General features: G+C 49.5%; 1 protein-coding gene across 1 annotated transcript; it reads right to left on the reverse strand.

Annotated features, from left to right (window-relative positions):
• Positions 1-2,780: 2,780 nt before the first annotated feature.
• Positions 2,781-4,468, reverse strand: MAM_01436 (uncharacterized protein; the record flags this gene model as incomplete). The annotated part of the gene is made up of 4 exons (XM_040820235.1): positions 2,781-3,330; positions 3,484-3,756; positions 3,803-4,125; positions 4,175-4,468. The coding sequence occupies 4 exons, from the start codon at positions 4,466-4,468 to the stop codon at positions 2,781-2,783; spliced, it is 1,440 nt and encodes a 479-aa protein (XP_040681723.1).
• Between the last annotated feature and the right edge of the window lie 12,325 nt (positions 4,469-16,793).

Consider the following 16,793-nt stretch of genomic DNA (forward strand, 5'->3'; position numbering starts at 1 on the left):
CTTTTCCTAATCCATCATGGTGCCGGGAACCTTGACGACAGTGGTTCGTACGTACGGAGCCGCAATTTTTGATCTACGGATCCTGACCCCGACCCCGACCCCGACCATGACCCTAACCCTGACTTGATCCTGGATGTGTTGATGCGGGCAAGCCTCGGAAGGGCCCAAGGCACGTTTCCTCGCCCCGTGGCGGCGCACGTCCGCTGTGTCAGGTTTAGGGAAACGAGGACGCTGGCTCATGGCAAGAGACCAGGAGGTGCCGGCCCTGGCTGCTGCGTTGTCATGCGGCATGGTCGATGCTGTGCGCTGGCCGCATGCACATACGGAACACTCCGTACGGAGTACCTGGGGCGTGAATTGATTTCAATCGGCTGCGTTCCGTTCCGAGCACAGCGTGTTGCGGGCGAGCTGTGGCCGGCGGAAATGCCGTGAGCTCTCGTCCAATGCCCCCCCCTGGCTGGGGTTTGTTTTAAGCTTGCAAGGGGGACGGGGAGTTTTGAGATTCCCCGTGCCTTTGTTGGTGGTAATGTGCTTCCATGTTCAATGGTGGTTGACGTGTACGGATGAGGTGTGCACTGTGTCGCGAATAGCCTCCATCGCGGCGTGCGTACGAATGTATGTCCCTGGCGTTTCTCTCCCCTCTCTTGCCAATCCCCATCCTGTGGTCTGATTACGACATAGGACCGAAGCGAGGAACATCGGCCGTTGGCCGTGCCATCAACTATCTATCTGCACAGTCATCAAACTCGGATGGTGGCTTCGAATACTGATTACGATGTGACCAAAGAAACCCTCCTTGGAATGCCACGAGTGACGAACAGCATAGTCGCCCTGCCCGACAGTTAGCACCTCGATAGGGTTCACGTCGAACACACACACAGCCGCAGGCAAGGACAAGGTGTAGATGGCGTGGAAAGATTGCGATACGGCCGGACTGTCCTGTAGTGGTGAGATTTATGCATGGGACAAAGTCCCGACTGTCCCGTTTCGTGGTGCCTTCAGGCGGCGGCGCTCTCGCTCATCGTGTTCAGGCGCCGGAGCAGAGGTGAACCGTCCACGCAATGGACGTGAACAGGTGCACGAGAGGAGGCGCTGTTCGTCTGGAACCATTCGTCGTTCGCGCAAGGGACAGGCAGACCACGCCCATATAAGCCGTGACAGAGCCCCGGATTTGTCTCTCTCCTCTCGCCGCCGTCACCGTCTGCATTCCGCGCTCCGGCTCACAACAACTCGGCAATCCCCTTTGGCAATACGTTCACCTCCCCTACACCCGCTCCGCCACGTTCATCAGTCCTTGTCAGAGCGGGCGCAAACAACTCGATCGGCTCTGCCTCATCTTGGTGACTACGACGTGCAAGCAGGGTCGTCACGGTCTGCGCGTCGCCACCACGCAAATCTCAGCATCAACGCCACTGCGAATGTCAAGCATGGAAGACGACACGACGAAGAAACAGCAAGTCCAAGGCGGACCTGGGCCCGCTGGTGGGAAGACAGAAGGGGCTCAATCTCGAGCGGCCGGCTCTCCGGGAGCCAAACCGCTGAGCTTTGGTGACATGATATGGAAAATGCAGCTTGAGCAGGATCGGACCAAAAGGAATAAATATATGGAGGACGTTTTCCTTGCCGCGATAATCAAGGTGCTCAGCAAGTAAGTGCTATCAGCCCAAATCTCAAACCACAACATTGCTCGCCCATCCCAGCATGCTTAGCATACCAATCTCGACCAGGTGAAGAAGCACGCCTTTACGCTCCACCGACGGCTTCGCTTCTCCTTCCCACAGCGGCAGACGTATATACGACCCGCAGGCAGGCCATGCTCGTACCGCAGACGGGACCTTTCGGCGTAAATGAAGACTTGTGCATGCCGGCCTGCTCCCGTCCGACGTTATCACTGCTTCTCAGACACTTAGTTTAGATCAACCTCTTGAATACATTTCTAATTTTAACACCGTCAACGCGCTCGCCAAGTCGTGATTGTGAACGAGACTCATGGGATCCGTTGAAAGTCAAATGGACGAGATAGGAACCAACTTGGCCACTTGTTTCTAGTTTTTCCAATTTCCCGATTCTTCCCGTTGATACGTCCTTGGTGTCGCCCGCGACACGGGAGCTTTGTGCGCGTCTAGTCCACGTGCGACATGTTGACTCCAGGCTCGAGCATGTCGGAATGGCTGTGCCGTGACTGTATCGCGAACGATCGGGCGCCGCTCACCGACGAAGCAACACCTGTAGACTCCGTCGGCGCAGTTACTACCACCGCCACGTCGTCGCCCTCGGGGCTTGGGACCGGCGTGGTGGGTGGTTCGGGGCGTGGATCTGATCTCCCGAGATGCCCGGTGATGCCAGTGGCTGCGTTTTGTCGCCCGGCATGCCGTCGGTCCGAAGACGCGGCAAGCAAGGACGGGCTGGGCTTGTGCCGAGCCGGCTTCGGTGTTTGTTCTTCACCGACACGCCGTTCTTCGGGGCTGTCTGTCCTTCACCCGCCGCAGGGCGTACGGAAACCAGCGAGCCGTGCTGGCGCAGGTCAGGTCCGTCAGCGGCAGCGGCTACAGCAAGCAGTCTGGGGGCCGCACCAGTTTGACCTCGTCGGCGCGTTGGCGTCGCGCTGCCGCAGCGATCCCTCACGCCGTCCATGCCGGGATGCATACACGTCGGTCCATGGCCGAGCACACATGCTCTCGCACGGGGGAACACGTCAAGCACCAAACGTGGCACGCCTCTGTCTGCGACTCACTGTACGCATTCTTGTTGGAACCTGTAAACTTCTGTCCGATGCGCAGCTACTGGCCCTGCCTCGCCCACAACTCAATCAACAACCGAAGCTGGTCCTCCCCGTCGTCCAAGTGCACGCCCCAGTCCCTCGCAAGAGCATCCACGACATCACTCTGCTGCGGGAGGACCAGCGACAAGGGCAAGTCGGGCTCCATGGCCTCGGCGCCCCAGCCCCGGAGGAACGGCCGCGCCGACTCGGGGATCGTCTTCCCAAAGGCCCACGCAAACGCCTGCACCGCCTGAAGCAGGTATCCCATCACTTTCATGTTGAGAGTGCACTGCTGGGCAATCATGCAGGCTGCTGAGAAGGCGACATGAACGGCCGGGTCGTCGAGGAGCGGAACGAGGGTGTGTATGCAGAGGTGCGTGTGGCGACATGCCAGGCTCCCCAGGTGCTGCCATCTGTCCATATACGACCGCAGCAGTTCAATGTCGGTGACGCAGCGTTTTCGTATGATGTCTCTGGCCGTCGTCCCGGGGAGATCGAAGAGGTTTTGGCACGGCGTGTCGAGCGGCACGTCGCGGAGGATGGTGAAGATGATTTCCGTTTCGTGCATTCTTGACAGCTTTGGGTTAGGACCTTTTTTTTTTTCTTTTTTTCTTGGCAGACATGCCACTGATGCGTTACGGGATTCTCTGTACCTAATCATGCAGGTTGTTGGCGTCATGTTGCTCCTGAAGTGAAATCTGGGCGGCAATTGAGCTACGTACGCCATCAACTTGCAGTAGAAGCTCTTGCGGACGCGCAAGTCGGCATCGCTTCCTTTGGCAGCACCTTGGCAGATGTATTGCATGAGTTCGTTCCAGAGTTCGGTTAAATGGCAGTTTACGGTGTTGACGCCCGGGACCAGGGGGACGGTGCCGTCCGACTCATCATACAAACGGCCCAGCACATCGACGTTGGCAGTACCAGGTTCGTCGGGAGGCTTGGGCAGCCTCGGCGTGGGTATGAAAAACGTCTGTGAGTAGTAGAAGGCAGTACGGCTGCTATTTCTTAGTTGGTGGACTTCCTCCCGGAATCGCAACTCACCTTTCTACAATATACAGGCCCCAGAGCACATGGCTAATGATGCGCCTCAGCTTTTGGCTGTCAAGTCTGCTCACAAGGGCCTGAAACCTCTGCTCCAGCGATAGCCTTCCTAGCAGGCCGTAGGCCGTGTAGAGGTGTGTCCGGTATATCCTGTCTTTACCGCTGATAGCCACGGCCATGTACATAAAGACGAGGGCGATGGCGTTGGGGATGGAGGCACGACCCTGTTCCCGTTCAAGCAATCCCTTGGTCTCTTCTAAAAAGCGGTCTGGGAGGTTCTTCTTAGCAATCGCTCCGAATCGCTTTGCACTCTGAGAAAAGTTCTGCCAAAAGTTAGTCGATATGGCTCATGGCGGAATCAGAACAACGGACACTTTGGACCGCGCAGATGGCGTTGACTAGCAACGGTGTGCAGTATGTGGACCTTTTCACGTCCCCAGACCTCATGTCTTCAATGAAGGCGTCTTTGTCAAGGGCCGGGAAAAGATAGGTGCCGTCAAAATTAAACAGATTTGTGACGAGCTCAGACACAAGGCCGTCGCCAACAACCATGGTCCACGGTCGGGCCGGAACCTTGATAATGCTTCCCTCAAGAGCTTGGCGATCCAGCCGTTCCAGTTGAGGAGTGCGATCGATCCGTAGAGGTGACGGATCCGGCAACAGCATCTCGGCTTGCCTCACGGATTCGAGGAGAAGGAGGGGCTCACGAGACCCCCTGATGCGACGAAATATTTCCAACGCCTCGTCCTCGGACCTGGTACATAACAGCTGAAAGAGCGCCCTGTATTGTTCATTCTCGCTCAGCAAGTCGTCTTGCTTCTGCCTGAGCACGCTAGTCAACGCCTTGCCCCTATCCAGCTCGTAACTACACTGCTCGCCTCTGTTGTGGCAGCGATTGCAGGTCGGTCTGGAGCCGCTGCACTACTTCTATAATCATTCACTCATGTCTTGGAAGCATGGTAGATGACAAGGTCTACAAACTCACCTTGGCCTTTCGTCGTCTGCAATTCTGGCAGGCAACGCTAATCATCACCCGCTTAGGCCTGATGAAGGCGCTGGACGAAGCTGACCATTTACCCTCGCCATCGAACGGCCTAGACGGTGACAGCCTTGGTAGGATTGGGGAATTTTTTTTTCCTGACAACTGCCGTCGTGAATCCATCGCGTCAAGGTTTCATGTGAGGCCTTATAATGGTGCTTAGAGTTGTAAAGCGCTTCGTGGCGTCAGATGCGTCGACCGGCATGGAGCTCGCGGTAAATTGGCTAAGAAATCAAGCAGGTCAGCAATTACGCGGTCTTGGGCTGTTTTTGTAGGTACTCACGGAAGAGTCGGGTTAGGAAAGGTTCTGGATGATTGAGGAGCGACTCAATCGATGGCATCGAGGCTGTATCTGCATGAAGGTTCTGGATCATGGCACGTCCGGTCCTGCGACATGAACAACCCCCCCCCCCGGGCTGACTTCTTGATTTAGGAATCCTCACATCAGATCAGTAAATGCGATGTGTCATATCTGCTTGGCGTGGCGACCAGCCTTGTAGAGCAGAAAGCTGGCCCTCAGCTTGCATGGTCCTCGCAACTGGACGGAACAAAACCACCCCAAGAAACCTTCTGTACACCTCAAATACATAATAGCCTAACCCTTGCTATATTATAACCACCATAGACACACACAACTTCCTCAACTGGATATCGCGACATGTCATCACGGGGTGTCTCGGGAGCAAAGTCAGCTACAAAGCTTCAAGACAAGAGAGCACGAGGAGCTGAGCCATTCTCGGGATTTCCCATGCATTCCAACACAGAAATTCTCGCATCTGCCCAGAAGTCTCATACAGTGCTTGGTCATGAGGAGACGGGGAGGGGGTTGGAGGAGGCGGGAAAGGGCAGAAAGGAGTAGGGTTGCTTCATGCATATCAAGACTCGGCGTTCTGACCAACTGCCATGTGCATGCTATGGCCGGGTTGCAGGCCGTATGGCCCCTGAAGATATTCGGCACGTATCGCTCACTATATGGTCGGCACGACTGCTACTTGCTGCTCGACAGGCTGCTAGGGCATTGGTGGCGGTGGCGGTTGCACGTCAGTCACACCACTTCCCTGATCTCGCCCTCGCGATTGCGTAAAACGGCTCAGGGGGTCCTTTGCTACCCGTTCTGCCTATTGCGCGTAACGAGGAAAATGCAGCCAGGACACCAATGACGACGGAAGCAACAACCGCCAGCGGACCCCTGAAGATGGCAACAATGTTTGTGCTACTTTCACCGACTCCGTTTCTGCGGTTGATGATGCCTTTGTCATCGACATTGCGAGTGCAACAGCCGCCACCGCTCGCTGTTGGTGTTGCCAACTGTTGTCACTGGTCTATGTTGGGGGCGACTGTTGTCGGCGTTGGATTATAGTTGTCTGTCATTTCATCAAATGAGGCAGTGATATTGCAAGTCCTGGTAGTCCTGCTGCTCGTGGCAGCAGATCTGGCCATTTTGGACCGTGGCGACGCCTGTGCAACCGATACAGCAAACCTGACGGTCGAAGAAGGCCTGCATTGCCTCCTTCGCGTAATCTCTCATATCTGATGCAATCGCTCGCGGAGAGTAAGGTGAATACACATTTTGATTGGCCACAACAGTATTGAGTCATAGGGTCCAGCAGGTCAAAGTCAGTGGCCCGTATTTTCAATCGTGATCCGAGAAAAGGGTAGCAGCCATTGGATGCTGCAAGGCTCATGCTAGTGCAATGATGAGCCAAACATGAATCCTGTTGCGTCGGCAAGTCCGCCTCTTGTCCAAGTGAACATTGAAACTTCAGTGGCCATTGTGACCACCCACGCCAGACAAAAAGTTCATGGACCTGCCCATACCAACTCAACTTGCCCGTCGGTGGGGTTTCGTTCAACGAGGTTGTTTCCAATATTTTGTCAGGGGTAGCTGATATAGACAACGCCATGAAATAGAGCGGCCCTGGGGGTTGGTTCGGAGCCATACTAGCATCAAGCGTAGGGCAGCATCACTTGACATCAAAGAGCCGCCGCGCGAAATGCAGTTCAAGATCGGGACTGCAGAAGAGAATACAATGAGTCGACTCATAACAGAACCTCCGCGCTTTAAAGACCTCTCGTTCTCGTATCGGCCGCCCGCCCCCCGTTTTTGGTCCAAGTCGTACTTCGTCCTTTGTGCGGTATGGTCGGCATCCAGCTCTCCAGGGACTCGGTTCGAAGCAGATGATCATATAACGACAATTGCCGCGTTGAGAATTTGACAGAATCCGTTTAGTTCCAGAACCACCGTGGACTTCTACGTAATGTATCGAAAATCAAGCGTGGGACTGAAGAATCGTCCAGGCTGTTCTTGACGGTGTTGACTGCCTTGTCGTTTTCAGCAGACAGAAGATGATTGTTGCATTGGATTGATGTGACCAGTGGTGGAAGAAGCACGTCCAGGGCCTTGCTTGGTAGATACGCAGCGACTGCAAAATTGTGACTCGTGAAGGGCTTCTCGCAGCCCAAGAGGGAGAGGGGCATGGCTGTTGGGGAGCAAATGGTTGATATCATACTTGTTCATAGGGCGGATGCAGGCGTCCTAAAACAATGGGGAAAGACGACAGAATGGCGAAAGGCGGCCCGGCAGCCTGGCGGCAGAGACGAGTCACGTGCGAAGCTACAAACGAGCGGGCAACCTCCTTCCTTCAACCCAGCAAGTACCTAGGTAGTGCAGTAAACTACCTAGGTATGTCTATAACGATCCTGTATCTTGGCAATATTTAGGTTTTGTTACTAATTTATAGTTATCTAAGGTTTTTCCCTAGTTAATTATTAATAATTATATTACTTATAATATTATTAACTTTATACTTAGTTACCCAATTCAAGTAAAAGACGGCCAAAGCACCACCAATTCTGGTGGGTTGTGTCACAAAAACATGTGGTCAATTTGCCACACATCCAATGCCGCTTTAAGCCATGCAGCTCGGCCTGTTGGTTTCCTGCCCCAGTCACTGTTCAGCGATGTACCACAAGGTAACTTACTCAAGTCTATTGGATGGGAGGAATTGAACAAGGCTAAATGTCTTCCTTATGAGAACTTCAAACTTAGTTCTTAATTTTCCAGCAACCTAGAAATGGTCGGTGCAGCCACACTTAAAAGCCGTGCGTCGCTACCGCGGCGGCAAGACAACCTCTTTGTTCTCTACACAATTGTGCAATCTCCTTCTACTCTCCCATCAAGCTGAGTCGGTTGCGGATCACAACTAATCTACATCACGCTACTACAAACTGCATCTATTATAGCTAGATATTGGTGCTCTCTTAATGTAGATAATTCTAATGCTAGTTTCTTACTAGAAGTTAAGAGCTGTTTTAATGAGGATAAACTAGATCTATCTAGTGATAAAACTAAGGCAATAGAGTTTAGTATATAGAATAATAATAATCTAGATGTTAATAATTAGATCTAACTCTTTAGTAGAAGCATACATCTACTAGAATATTACTGCTGTAGTATTAAAGAATTTAACAAAAATTCTTTTGTTGGCGAAGACTACAGCCCTGGCAGCACAACACTCTTAGACGCAACCAAGATGCAGTGGCAACAGTAGGACACGTCACCTACCCAATTTCTCCTAGGCTCTACTTTCCAGCATCACCAACAGGTTCTGCAATATTAAATGGCGATTGAACCAAAAGTCGGGCAAGGATGGTAGAAAGTTGAGAGGAACCACAAAGAGCAGCTCACTGGGCACAGCCTGGAAAGTGTTCCGACTCGTACACGAGAGGGCCATTGGTGCAAAGCTTGATCCAAAACCAAATCGCAACATGCATAAAGTACGTCATACTCAATACCTAAAATAATGTGCAGGTTGTAATGTTTACTAGATCCTTCGAGAGCTTACCAGAAAGCACGGCCTGAGCGACCAGAAGAGGGCAAATCAGTGCATATTAACGATCTGAAGGAGGAGATCGAGACGACCCTGAGTACTACAGAGAAGTCGTTCGACCTCGGAGAACACCGAATTCTGGCAGTGCTCTTTCTCCTTTTACTTGCACCCGCTGGATGAATTGGATATACATCCAGGCGAGCGTGAACTACCTTTGCCTCTAAGAAGTGACCTAAAGGAGGTGTGCATATTCTGTCGCGCTGTTAAAACCTTGACAGGGTACAAGATGTCAACAACAAAGACCATTACCAAAGGCATGATTGCAGGCTGGATCAAAAGAGTAGGTGAGATAATGGGACTTTAGTATAAAATAATACCTTATAGTCTGCGCTGTAATGCAGCTAATGAGTTTAACTAAAGTTGTAAGTATTTTAGAATTAATATAGGCAAACTTTCTTAAACGTTATTGCAACAGCTAACATAAGCAAGGCACTTTGCAACTTGTCTCTTAACTACGCTAACTCTGTCCCTTTTTAGAAACATTACCTTAGTCGCATTATCCGTGCGGACCCATAGGCTGTTGTCCGTCGAGAAAAACTGCAGCAGGCCCTTATTAACTTAAGTAAGCTTGCTGCATTAGACACTCTGTGAGCAAACGCCGGCCAACGGGCCTCACAGCCGAGCAAACAGCATCTGTCGCGTCAGATCCTCATGTTCGACGGCTCACAATCCAACTGCGAAACGTGCACATCCCCGGGTGCCTGGCGTGAGGCATTTTTCGCGACGTTGGCGAAGCTCACCGACTTGTCGGTTCTGGTGTTTTCTCTGGCGGCCGGCGCTGGCGGCGTAGGTTTGTTTGTCCCTGTGAGTGAGCTTGGAGCGTGTGTGTTCCTATTTCCTGGTATGAGCGGTTCTTGTGCGCGTACAAACTGGTTCTAATGTCGCAGGAAGGTTGCTCTGAAACTCCTTGGCAATGTGTAGTCCGTAACCCGTAGTGAATTTTCGCGTGCTGCTGGTCAAGCTGAGCCCAGGCTGTAATATGGGAGCGTTTAGGGTAGGACGGTGCTTGGGCCGCGTTCTTGATACAGCGCTAAACGACGAATATGAGTGGTGTCGAGTGCGCCGGTTGCGGGGCTTAGGAGACGGCATTTGGGAAACAAGATGCAGGAGGCAAGATTTAGGATTCAGCAAAGATCCTGCGTTCGAAGCATGCTTCCTGTCGTGCCACTGGACATTCGCGGCTTGACGGTGGTCCACAAACTTATCGGCCTGACGTTGCAGGCAGAAAGATGAGGTGCTGGACGGAACATTACGCAGAACTTACCTCATCTACGCCGAATATATGACTAGATTCTTTAAGACCTAATTTACGGGTTTAATCGGCAAGCTATGCCAAGCTTGACATTCCACTCTTCCTCTTAGTCTCCTTGACGGGGACAATTGGAGGCAAGTTCGTCAACTTGCAGGCAGGATCAACATAGATATGGATAATGAGGACTAGTTTTGATCAATTTGATCGTCGATCAGTATCGATCGATTCGATTATGAATGTCTTGTGTTGCCTCTTCTATTTTTGGCACACATGGGTTTGTAGGTGGCGACAAGGATTTTGACGCCGTATCGCAGGTCGAGCATTTGTCGGGTGTAATGTTTCGCAAAATTGGCTGCCGAAAGAGGAGTTGCAGATGTTCTAGCACTATTGAAGTCTTCTAGATCTTCACCAGCCCGAGTGGTGGACGGCCTCGACTGTGCTTCAACATTGCGATAACCATCCTTTACCCTGTTCCAGTGCTTGCAATCTTTCCACTCGAGAAATTTCTTGCGATAGGATCGTGTTCTATCGTAATGTATTGGATTGTGGTACCGCGGAATTGCCATGAAATAAATTGGGTTGCTTCTTACGAAACGTCAAAGTTGTGCGTCTCTTTCATATAGCTGGCAGTCTCTTCAAGTGTATAATGAGTGCGACACTCTATGATAATGGTCTTTATAGTCATCCCAAGGTTTTGTCATTTTCGCGGGGGAGAAGACTAGGGCGACTAGGGAAGTCTCCAACGAGGTTAAGGGATGGACCTTAACTTGGAAAATGAGGCTGTCGTGGCATAGAGCGGTTGGTAATAATCGAGCGGCTGAGTGTCCGTGCAAATCCAAACTGACCTGTACTCTACTATATATCATTCTCAAGCAGGCTATGCTTAGCCTTTTGCACACCGCTCTATCCTGTATGGCAACGGATGTATTCTATCAACAGTACACTATACATTGTCCTTCCTAGTCACGAGCTCAACCTTGGAGTCACCCTTCATTGTGTCTGTTCTCGATATGTTCGACACTGATATCGCTCGCCTTCCTTCTCTAGGTATCGCATTACTTAGTTCCAACATGATACTTTTTCGGTTCTTGACATGCCTCCTAGTTCGCGTGGCAACATGCAAAATCCCAATAATGACAAATAAACCGTTTTGAACCTACCTCAATTAGTGTCTTTACAGTACAGCTAGAAAGACCACTGATAAGTTTGTAATCAATGCGCGATAATCGGTCAGAAAGCCAGAGAAATAACAATGCAAACCCGGCCAGTTCGAAAGGAACGCGGATGTTGACAGGGACCCAGATGTGTCCGTCTATTCCCGTCCTTCGTATAACCGCTGGGATACGCATAATGCAGTAGCCAAGTGCCATCGATCCACGAAATAAAGATACAGCCAACATCGTCGTACACGGAATAAACGTCCTGACCTGCAAGTCTGCTGCGAAAAAAAACAACTATTAGCAACACAATACCGATAACAGATAAGAGTTCCAATAATCTCCTAATCAACGTTCCTCCAAAGACATCCGCTAACAGGCGTGTAAACACCACACTCTATGTTGATGTTGGCCTTATTTATCCATTTCCTACAACAGTTGTACTCACCTCTAAAAGCATGCTCTAGAGCAGCATGAAAGATAATTTGATATCCGCCTAATAATCTGGTGTATGTTTTCCCAGACTAGTCCATGCTACCACCACGAATAATACACTAACTACAAGTCCTGCCGCAATAAGAAACAACAACACAGACATAAACTAACAAGGAAATTTACGGCTTTTAGGTGACTTATATAATGTAACTTTTATGAGCAGTACTACTGCTATAAGAATAAGAAATTATAGCCCAAGGCAAATTAAAAGTCTAATTTATTGACTCAAGGTTAAAGCTAAATGCTCCTTCTGCAGCATAGTATCGGAGATAGAATAATATCGCCAAGGCAACCAACTCACCGCCATTCCTGCAGGAGCAGCCTCATTTTAAGTAGTTTGCTCGAAAGGATTCGTCTGTTGATGTCAGGGTCGGATACAACCTAGTGTGTATCACGTATACGTCTTACCAACATCGCCTCGGCCTTCACGTCATACCTATTTCCACCTCGCTCAACTTACCAAAGTAGGAGAGAATCTCACCAATGTGTGATAGCTGAAATGAACAAGGTTGATAATGACGGGCCCTTGCGCACGACGGAGTCGCAGTGCGTCTTCCATGCACTACAATAACGGGAACGTAGCCAAAGTGCTTCCGTCTAGTACGATTTTCCAACGTCTTCCCTTGTCGAATAGTGTGGTAACTTGTTGATCGTGCATTTCAGCTGTGTGATATGGGCTGTGATCGGTTAGGACAGATCCGCTTTGGTGGAGGCAACCTCGATTGCCCACACATAGCAGGATAGTAGCAACTTTTATATATCCTAGAACATAATACTCTTTACTACTTTAAGGTGTTTATTTTTAAGGGGGGCTATAGCTTATAAATTTTTAGCAAAGAGGTTAAGGTGCCCCAAAATGCATCACCTGCATGTACTTGCCTTGATCACGCACAGCTTGGTCTTGATTATCTACGACAAACCGCCACTGCAACATATTCTAGCGCGGAAGAGGATGTAGTGTTCCGCATGATCTCTACATGTCCATGTCGGTGTACCGATATGGCCGATGAAATAGACAGTAGCGACACAAATAGCATAGAGCCGCGCTCAAGAAAAGAAACGTTTAATGGTATAGACACGACCACAGAGCCTCACGCAAGCAAAGAAATAGATAGTAGCGACACCGTCATGGAGCCTCGTTCAAGCAAAGAAACGGATAGTGTCGACACAGGCACCGAGCCTCGCCCAAGGAAAAAACGAAAGCGTCAAAAAGATGCGGTCGATACGATTTCGAAGAAACTCTTAAAGGCTGCTAAAATAAAAACGCCTGAATCGTCCAACAATGCTTCTAACGGGTGTTTCTAACCAAGTGGTAGCCAACTCAACAGACTCTCTATTTTGACAACTTACAACTAGCAAGAAGAATTTGCTAAAGTCCTATAACGAATCTAACAGAGCTGCTATGCGAAGATCCTGCCGCATCATAACAATCTGCACCACGTCACAGCGTTTGGCCACTTTAACACATCAAGAGTTGCTGTGCACATGTCCTCGACCTTCAGGAAATTCAGCAGCACTGTTGTGAAGCGCCTTGAGTTTCGTCACGGCTTAAGATCGCTGCGTCACCACATCGACGGGATAAACTTTGACACTCTCTTCTCCGGTAAATTCATCCGTGATGATCATTCTACTCATCTTATCCTCGTAGATACTCGCACTTTTCATTGGGGTGGGATTGATGAAGTACCCTAGTGACGGTTTCGTGGAGCATTGATCTGTCGATTCGCATTCAACATCAGGCTGATCCCCCTGAAGAGATTGCACCTCAAGGGTAGGTGCTCGACTTTCTGCGTCAAGGCGGATATGTTCTGCAGGCGCAGCACTGTCACCAACTCTCTTAATTTTCATTATGGGCTGAGCCAGCTGGCTCATGATGCTTGCGGTACAAGCCAGAATAACCCTCCCTTCTCCAGTTTTAGGGTGAGAATTTGATTTTAGTCACCGCATCTTCACTAATAATCGCAGATTCAAATTCAACAGAGTTGGCAATTGCAGCGCGACCTGGTGTTGACTCAAAGCAGATCCGAGCTTTCGATTCAGATCTAGTGCCAGGATGATTCTCTGGGCTGGGGGTCCGCGAAGGAAAGGCGTGGTTGGCAGGGCTGTTGGTACGAAGTGTCTGAGCATATTCATCGCCCCAATCGGAGCCGCCACTGTTGATAGATTTTGAATGGATCGTCAGACTTAGACTGACGCTCAGCGCCTGAACACAGTCGTCAACTGAACGCGACAAGGAAATAGTTTTATGATTGGATTAGCGTCAGTGAGGGTTTCCGGAGAGATGCACACAGAGGTATTCCAAGAGCACAGACATGCTCTGCCTAAATCTTTTCGCAGTGAACGTTGAATACTTACGAATGAACTGCCTGCTTGTTATTCATGCGAGACTCTCATTCTCTAGTGCCTGTGTCGCTCTTAGGTTTGACAAGTTTGACCCAGTCCTCGTCCACAAAAGTGTCTAAATCCGTGAACGGTGTGACTGCTAGGGGGAGTCGTGGTGGAATGTGATGAAGACATTGCCGATGCGTTCAGGACCCTGTGCGCTCCGTCCTTCGTGATGCAGCCAACAGCTATGAGACATGTTGGTTCATCCCACCAACATTGGCCAGTCGGATGGCACCTCGGCCGATGCTGCTCGTTGGAGTGAGTGTTCACTGGGGGATTGCGTGGATCATCTGTGGTGTGGCTAAGGCCGACGTGAGCTATGCTGTGCTGTTCACCTTCCTGGTCGTAGCAAGTCGACCCTAAAAAGGCGAAACCGGGCTTCATGCAGCCGGTCCTGTAGTTCTTAGAGGTGACAAATACTAATGGTTGGAGGGAAGTTACTTTGTATATGCATGATGATCCTGTTTGGCGCGAGCAGGCACGAATATTCACCAACTGTCGACAGGGGTTGAACGACCTGCTTCCTCCTATTTTGAATAATCGCCCTACGCAGCTTGGATAATGTGGTCGGCTTGGCCAGATATCCTGGAGACGATTTTGATGGCTCCTGCGAATTCACCTAGGGCAGGGCCAATATCAATCTCCAGCCTAAAGACGTAGAGGATATCCCCTCATCTCATGTTACTAGCTTGCTCACGCTCCATAGTATCCTGCCGACATGAAGCCTTCTCCACTGTGTAGTTCTTCTCCGAACCTCTATGGAAAGCAAGGCTGCACTTGCAAATGCAACGAGGCTTCCAGCCATCATGCCCATATGGGGCACAGGACAACACAGAATAGATAGCTCACCACAGCATTCCCGATTGGCTGTAGAAAGCGAGCGTCAGGATGGTCATCGGCCAAAATTGTGGTTGGCAAGGTTGAAGATAGTCTAAGGTCTTTCAATAGACCGTTTGTTATAGTCATCAAACGCCTGCAGTGGGTCTTTCAACAGGCTATTTATATTTGATTGGTAGGACGCCGGAATATAGCCATGTTTTTGCTCAGAATCAATTCCACGTTGTTTCCTTCTTCCTCGAACGACAGACGAGAGATACAGGGCCATGATTGCCTTCCCCCGATTCTCACATCGGCGGCGATTCAAGATCCTTGAGCATCCGCGACACTTGGCTCTTCATCGTGCCCGAGGAAGACACGGTCAACCTTCCACCCGATGCGCGCCATAGAATTGTGCATTCCCTTGCTGGAGATAGACTCTAAATAGAGAGTGCGAAAGTCCACATCTTCGGCGGTTTGCCAACGCAGCATAGATGAGGCTGCTAGTGAAGTATGGGAAGACAGAGAGCGAGTACAAGCCTGTCTTTCTTTTAGGATTGTTCGGCTGGGAGTAAATCTAGCCGAATGGGCGGGCCATGGAAAGCGAGGAAACTAGCAGCTCTAGCAATTGGAACTAACGCTGTAAAGCCCTAGTTGATGACACTGTTGTATTTAGTTAGCTGTGTAACTTAAACATAAGGATGATGTTCACGCACTATCTGATGTTATAATTCTTGTTGACGATAATATTTCCCGGCTTAACATTGCTGTGATCTATGGCGAAGATGATGCTATTTTGATCTTCACTGAGTACTGGATTAAGCAGAGCTTGCTGGTTGAGGCAGTCCTTCTTAGTGAGTCTAGGAATATTTCCCTCTTGAACACGCCTAAGCCTGTTATCCATACGTCGTCTGAAGAAGGTTATTGTAGTGGTAGAACTTGGTATATATGGTGAGAACTATTACTTGTTGTTTAGGATGACCTTGTGCTGTACTATCTTTCAGTGTGTATTGTATTAGGGACAGCTGTATTAAGGCTACTTAGCTAAGTAAAGAATCTTGAAGTAGCTGTAGTAGGAAATATTCGTCCCAACTTAAGGGAAGTCCTTCGGCCTAAGTTAATACGATGAAGGGGTGCTTAATGGGGTTGTAGAAAGTTAAGCTAGCCCTAAGGCATCTAAGAGCCTTAGGGGAAGCCCTTTGCCTCAAGTTCTTAGAGAATACGCACTTCGATTTGAACTATAGCTATCATGTTGTCGTGACTGGTACCATCATTGGGATGCGGCACACGAACGGACACACTTGCCTCGTCTTTGAAGCTGAGTTTGAAGACGTGACACTCCCCTCCGTGGAATTCTCCGTCCAAGAATGGGCAGTCTCCGACGATTCCGAGGTGGGATACAGCAGCAAAGATATTTTCTGGCTCGAAGTCTGGGATTACCCGTGAGGCCATTGTATGAGGTCGGAAGCGCAGTGGAAACTTTGCGCTAAAATGTGTCAGGCTAATGAGGCACTAAAAGACTTTCTACACTATGTATTTATAGAGATTATATATAAGCTAAAATTAAAACTACTATAAGGAATAAATACTATTAGCAGTAGCTACTAGTACGATTATAATAGTTAAATTATAATATAAACAATAGAGAAAAAAAACTAATTAGAAAATAAAGCTCTCTTTAAATTAAGGAATTTATTTCTTTAATATTTTACTACTATTTTAGCTAATAGATATAACTAGATAGGTAATTAAGCAGCTAGAATAACTAGAAAATTTAGCTTAATAGTAAATATATTAAGTAAAAACACTAGAAATTATATTTTTAAGTAATTTAAAGCTTTTGTAACTATATATTTATACTAAGAATATACTATAGCGCATGGCAGCAGGGCCGCTAGACTAAAAACGGGGCGTGGTGGGGTATTGAGCGCCCCGAGCAAAAATGGTGAGCGCCCCG

The sequence above is a fragment of the Metarhizium album genome (genome assembly GCF_000804445.1).
Source record: "Metarhizium album ARSEF 1941 chromosome Unknown scaffold_2, whole genome shotgun sequence".
NCBI lineage: Eukaryota > Fungi > Ascomycota > Sordariomycetes > Hypocreales > Clavicipitaceae > Metarhizium > Metarhizium album.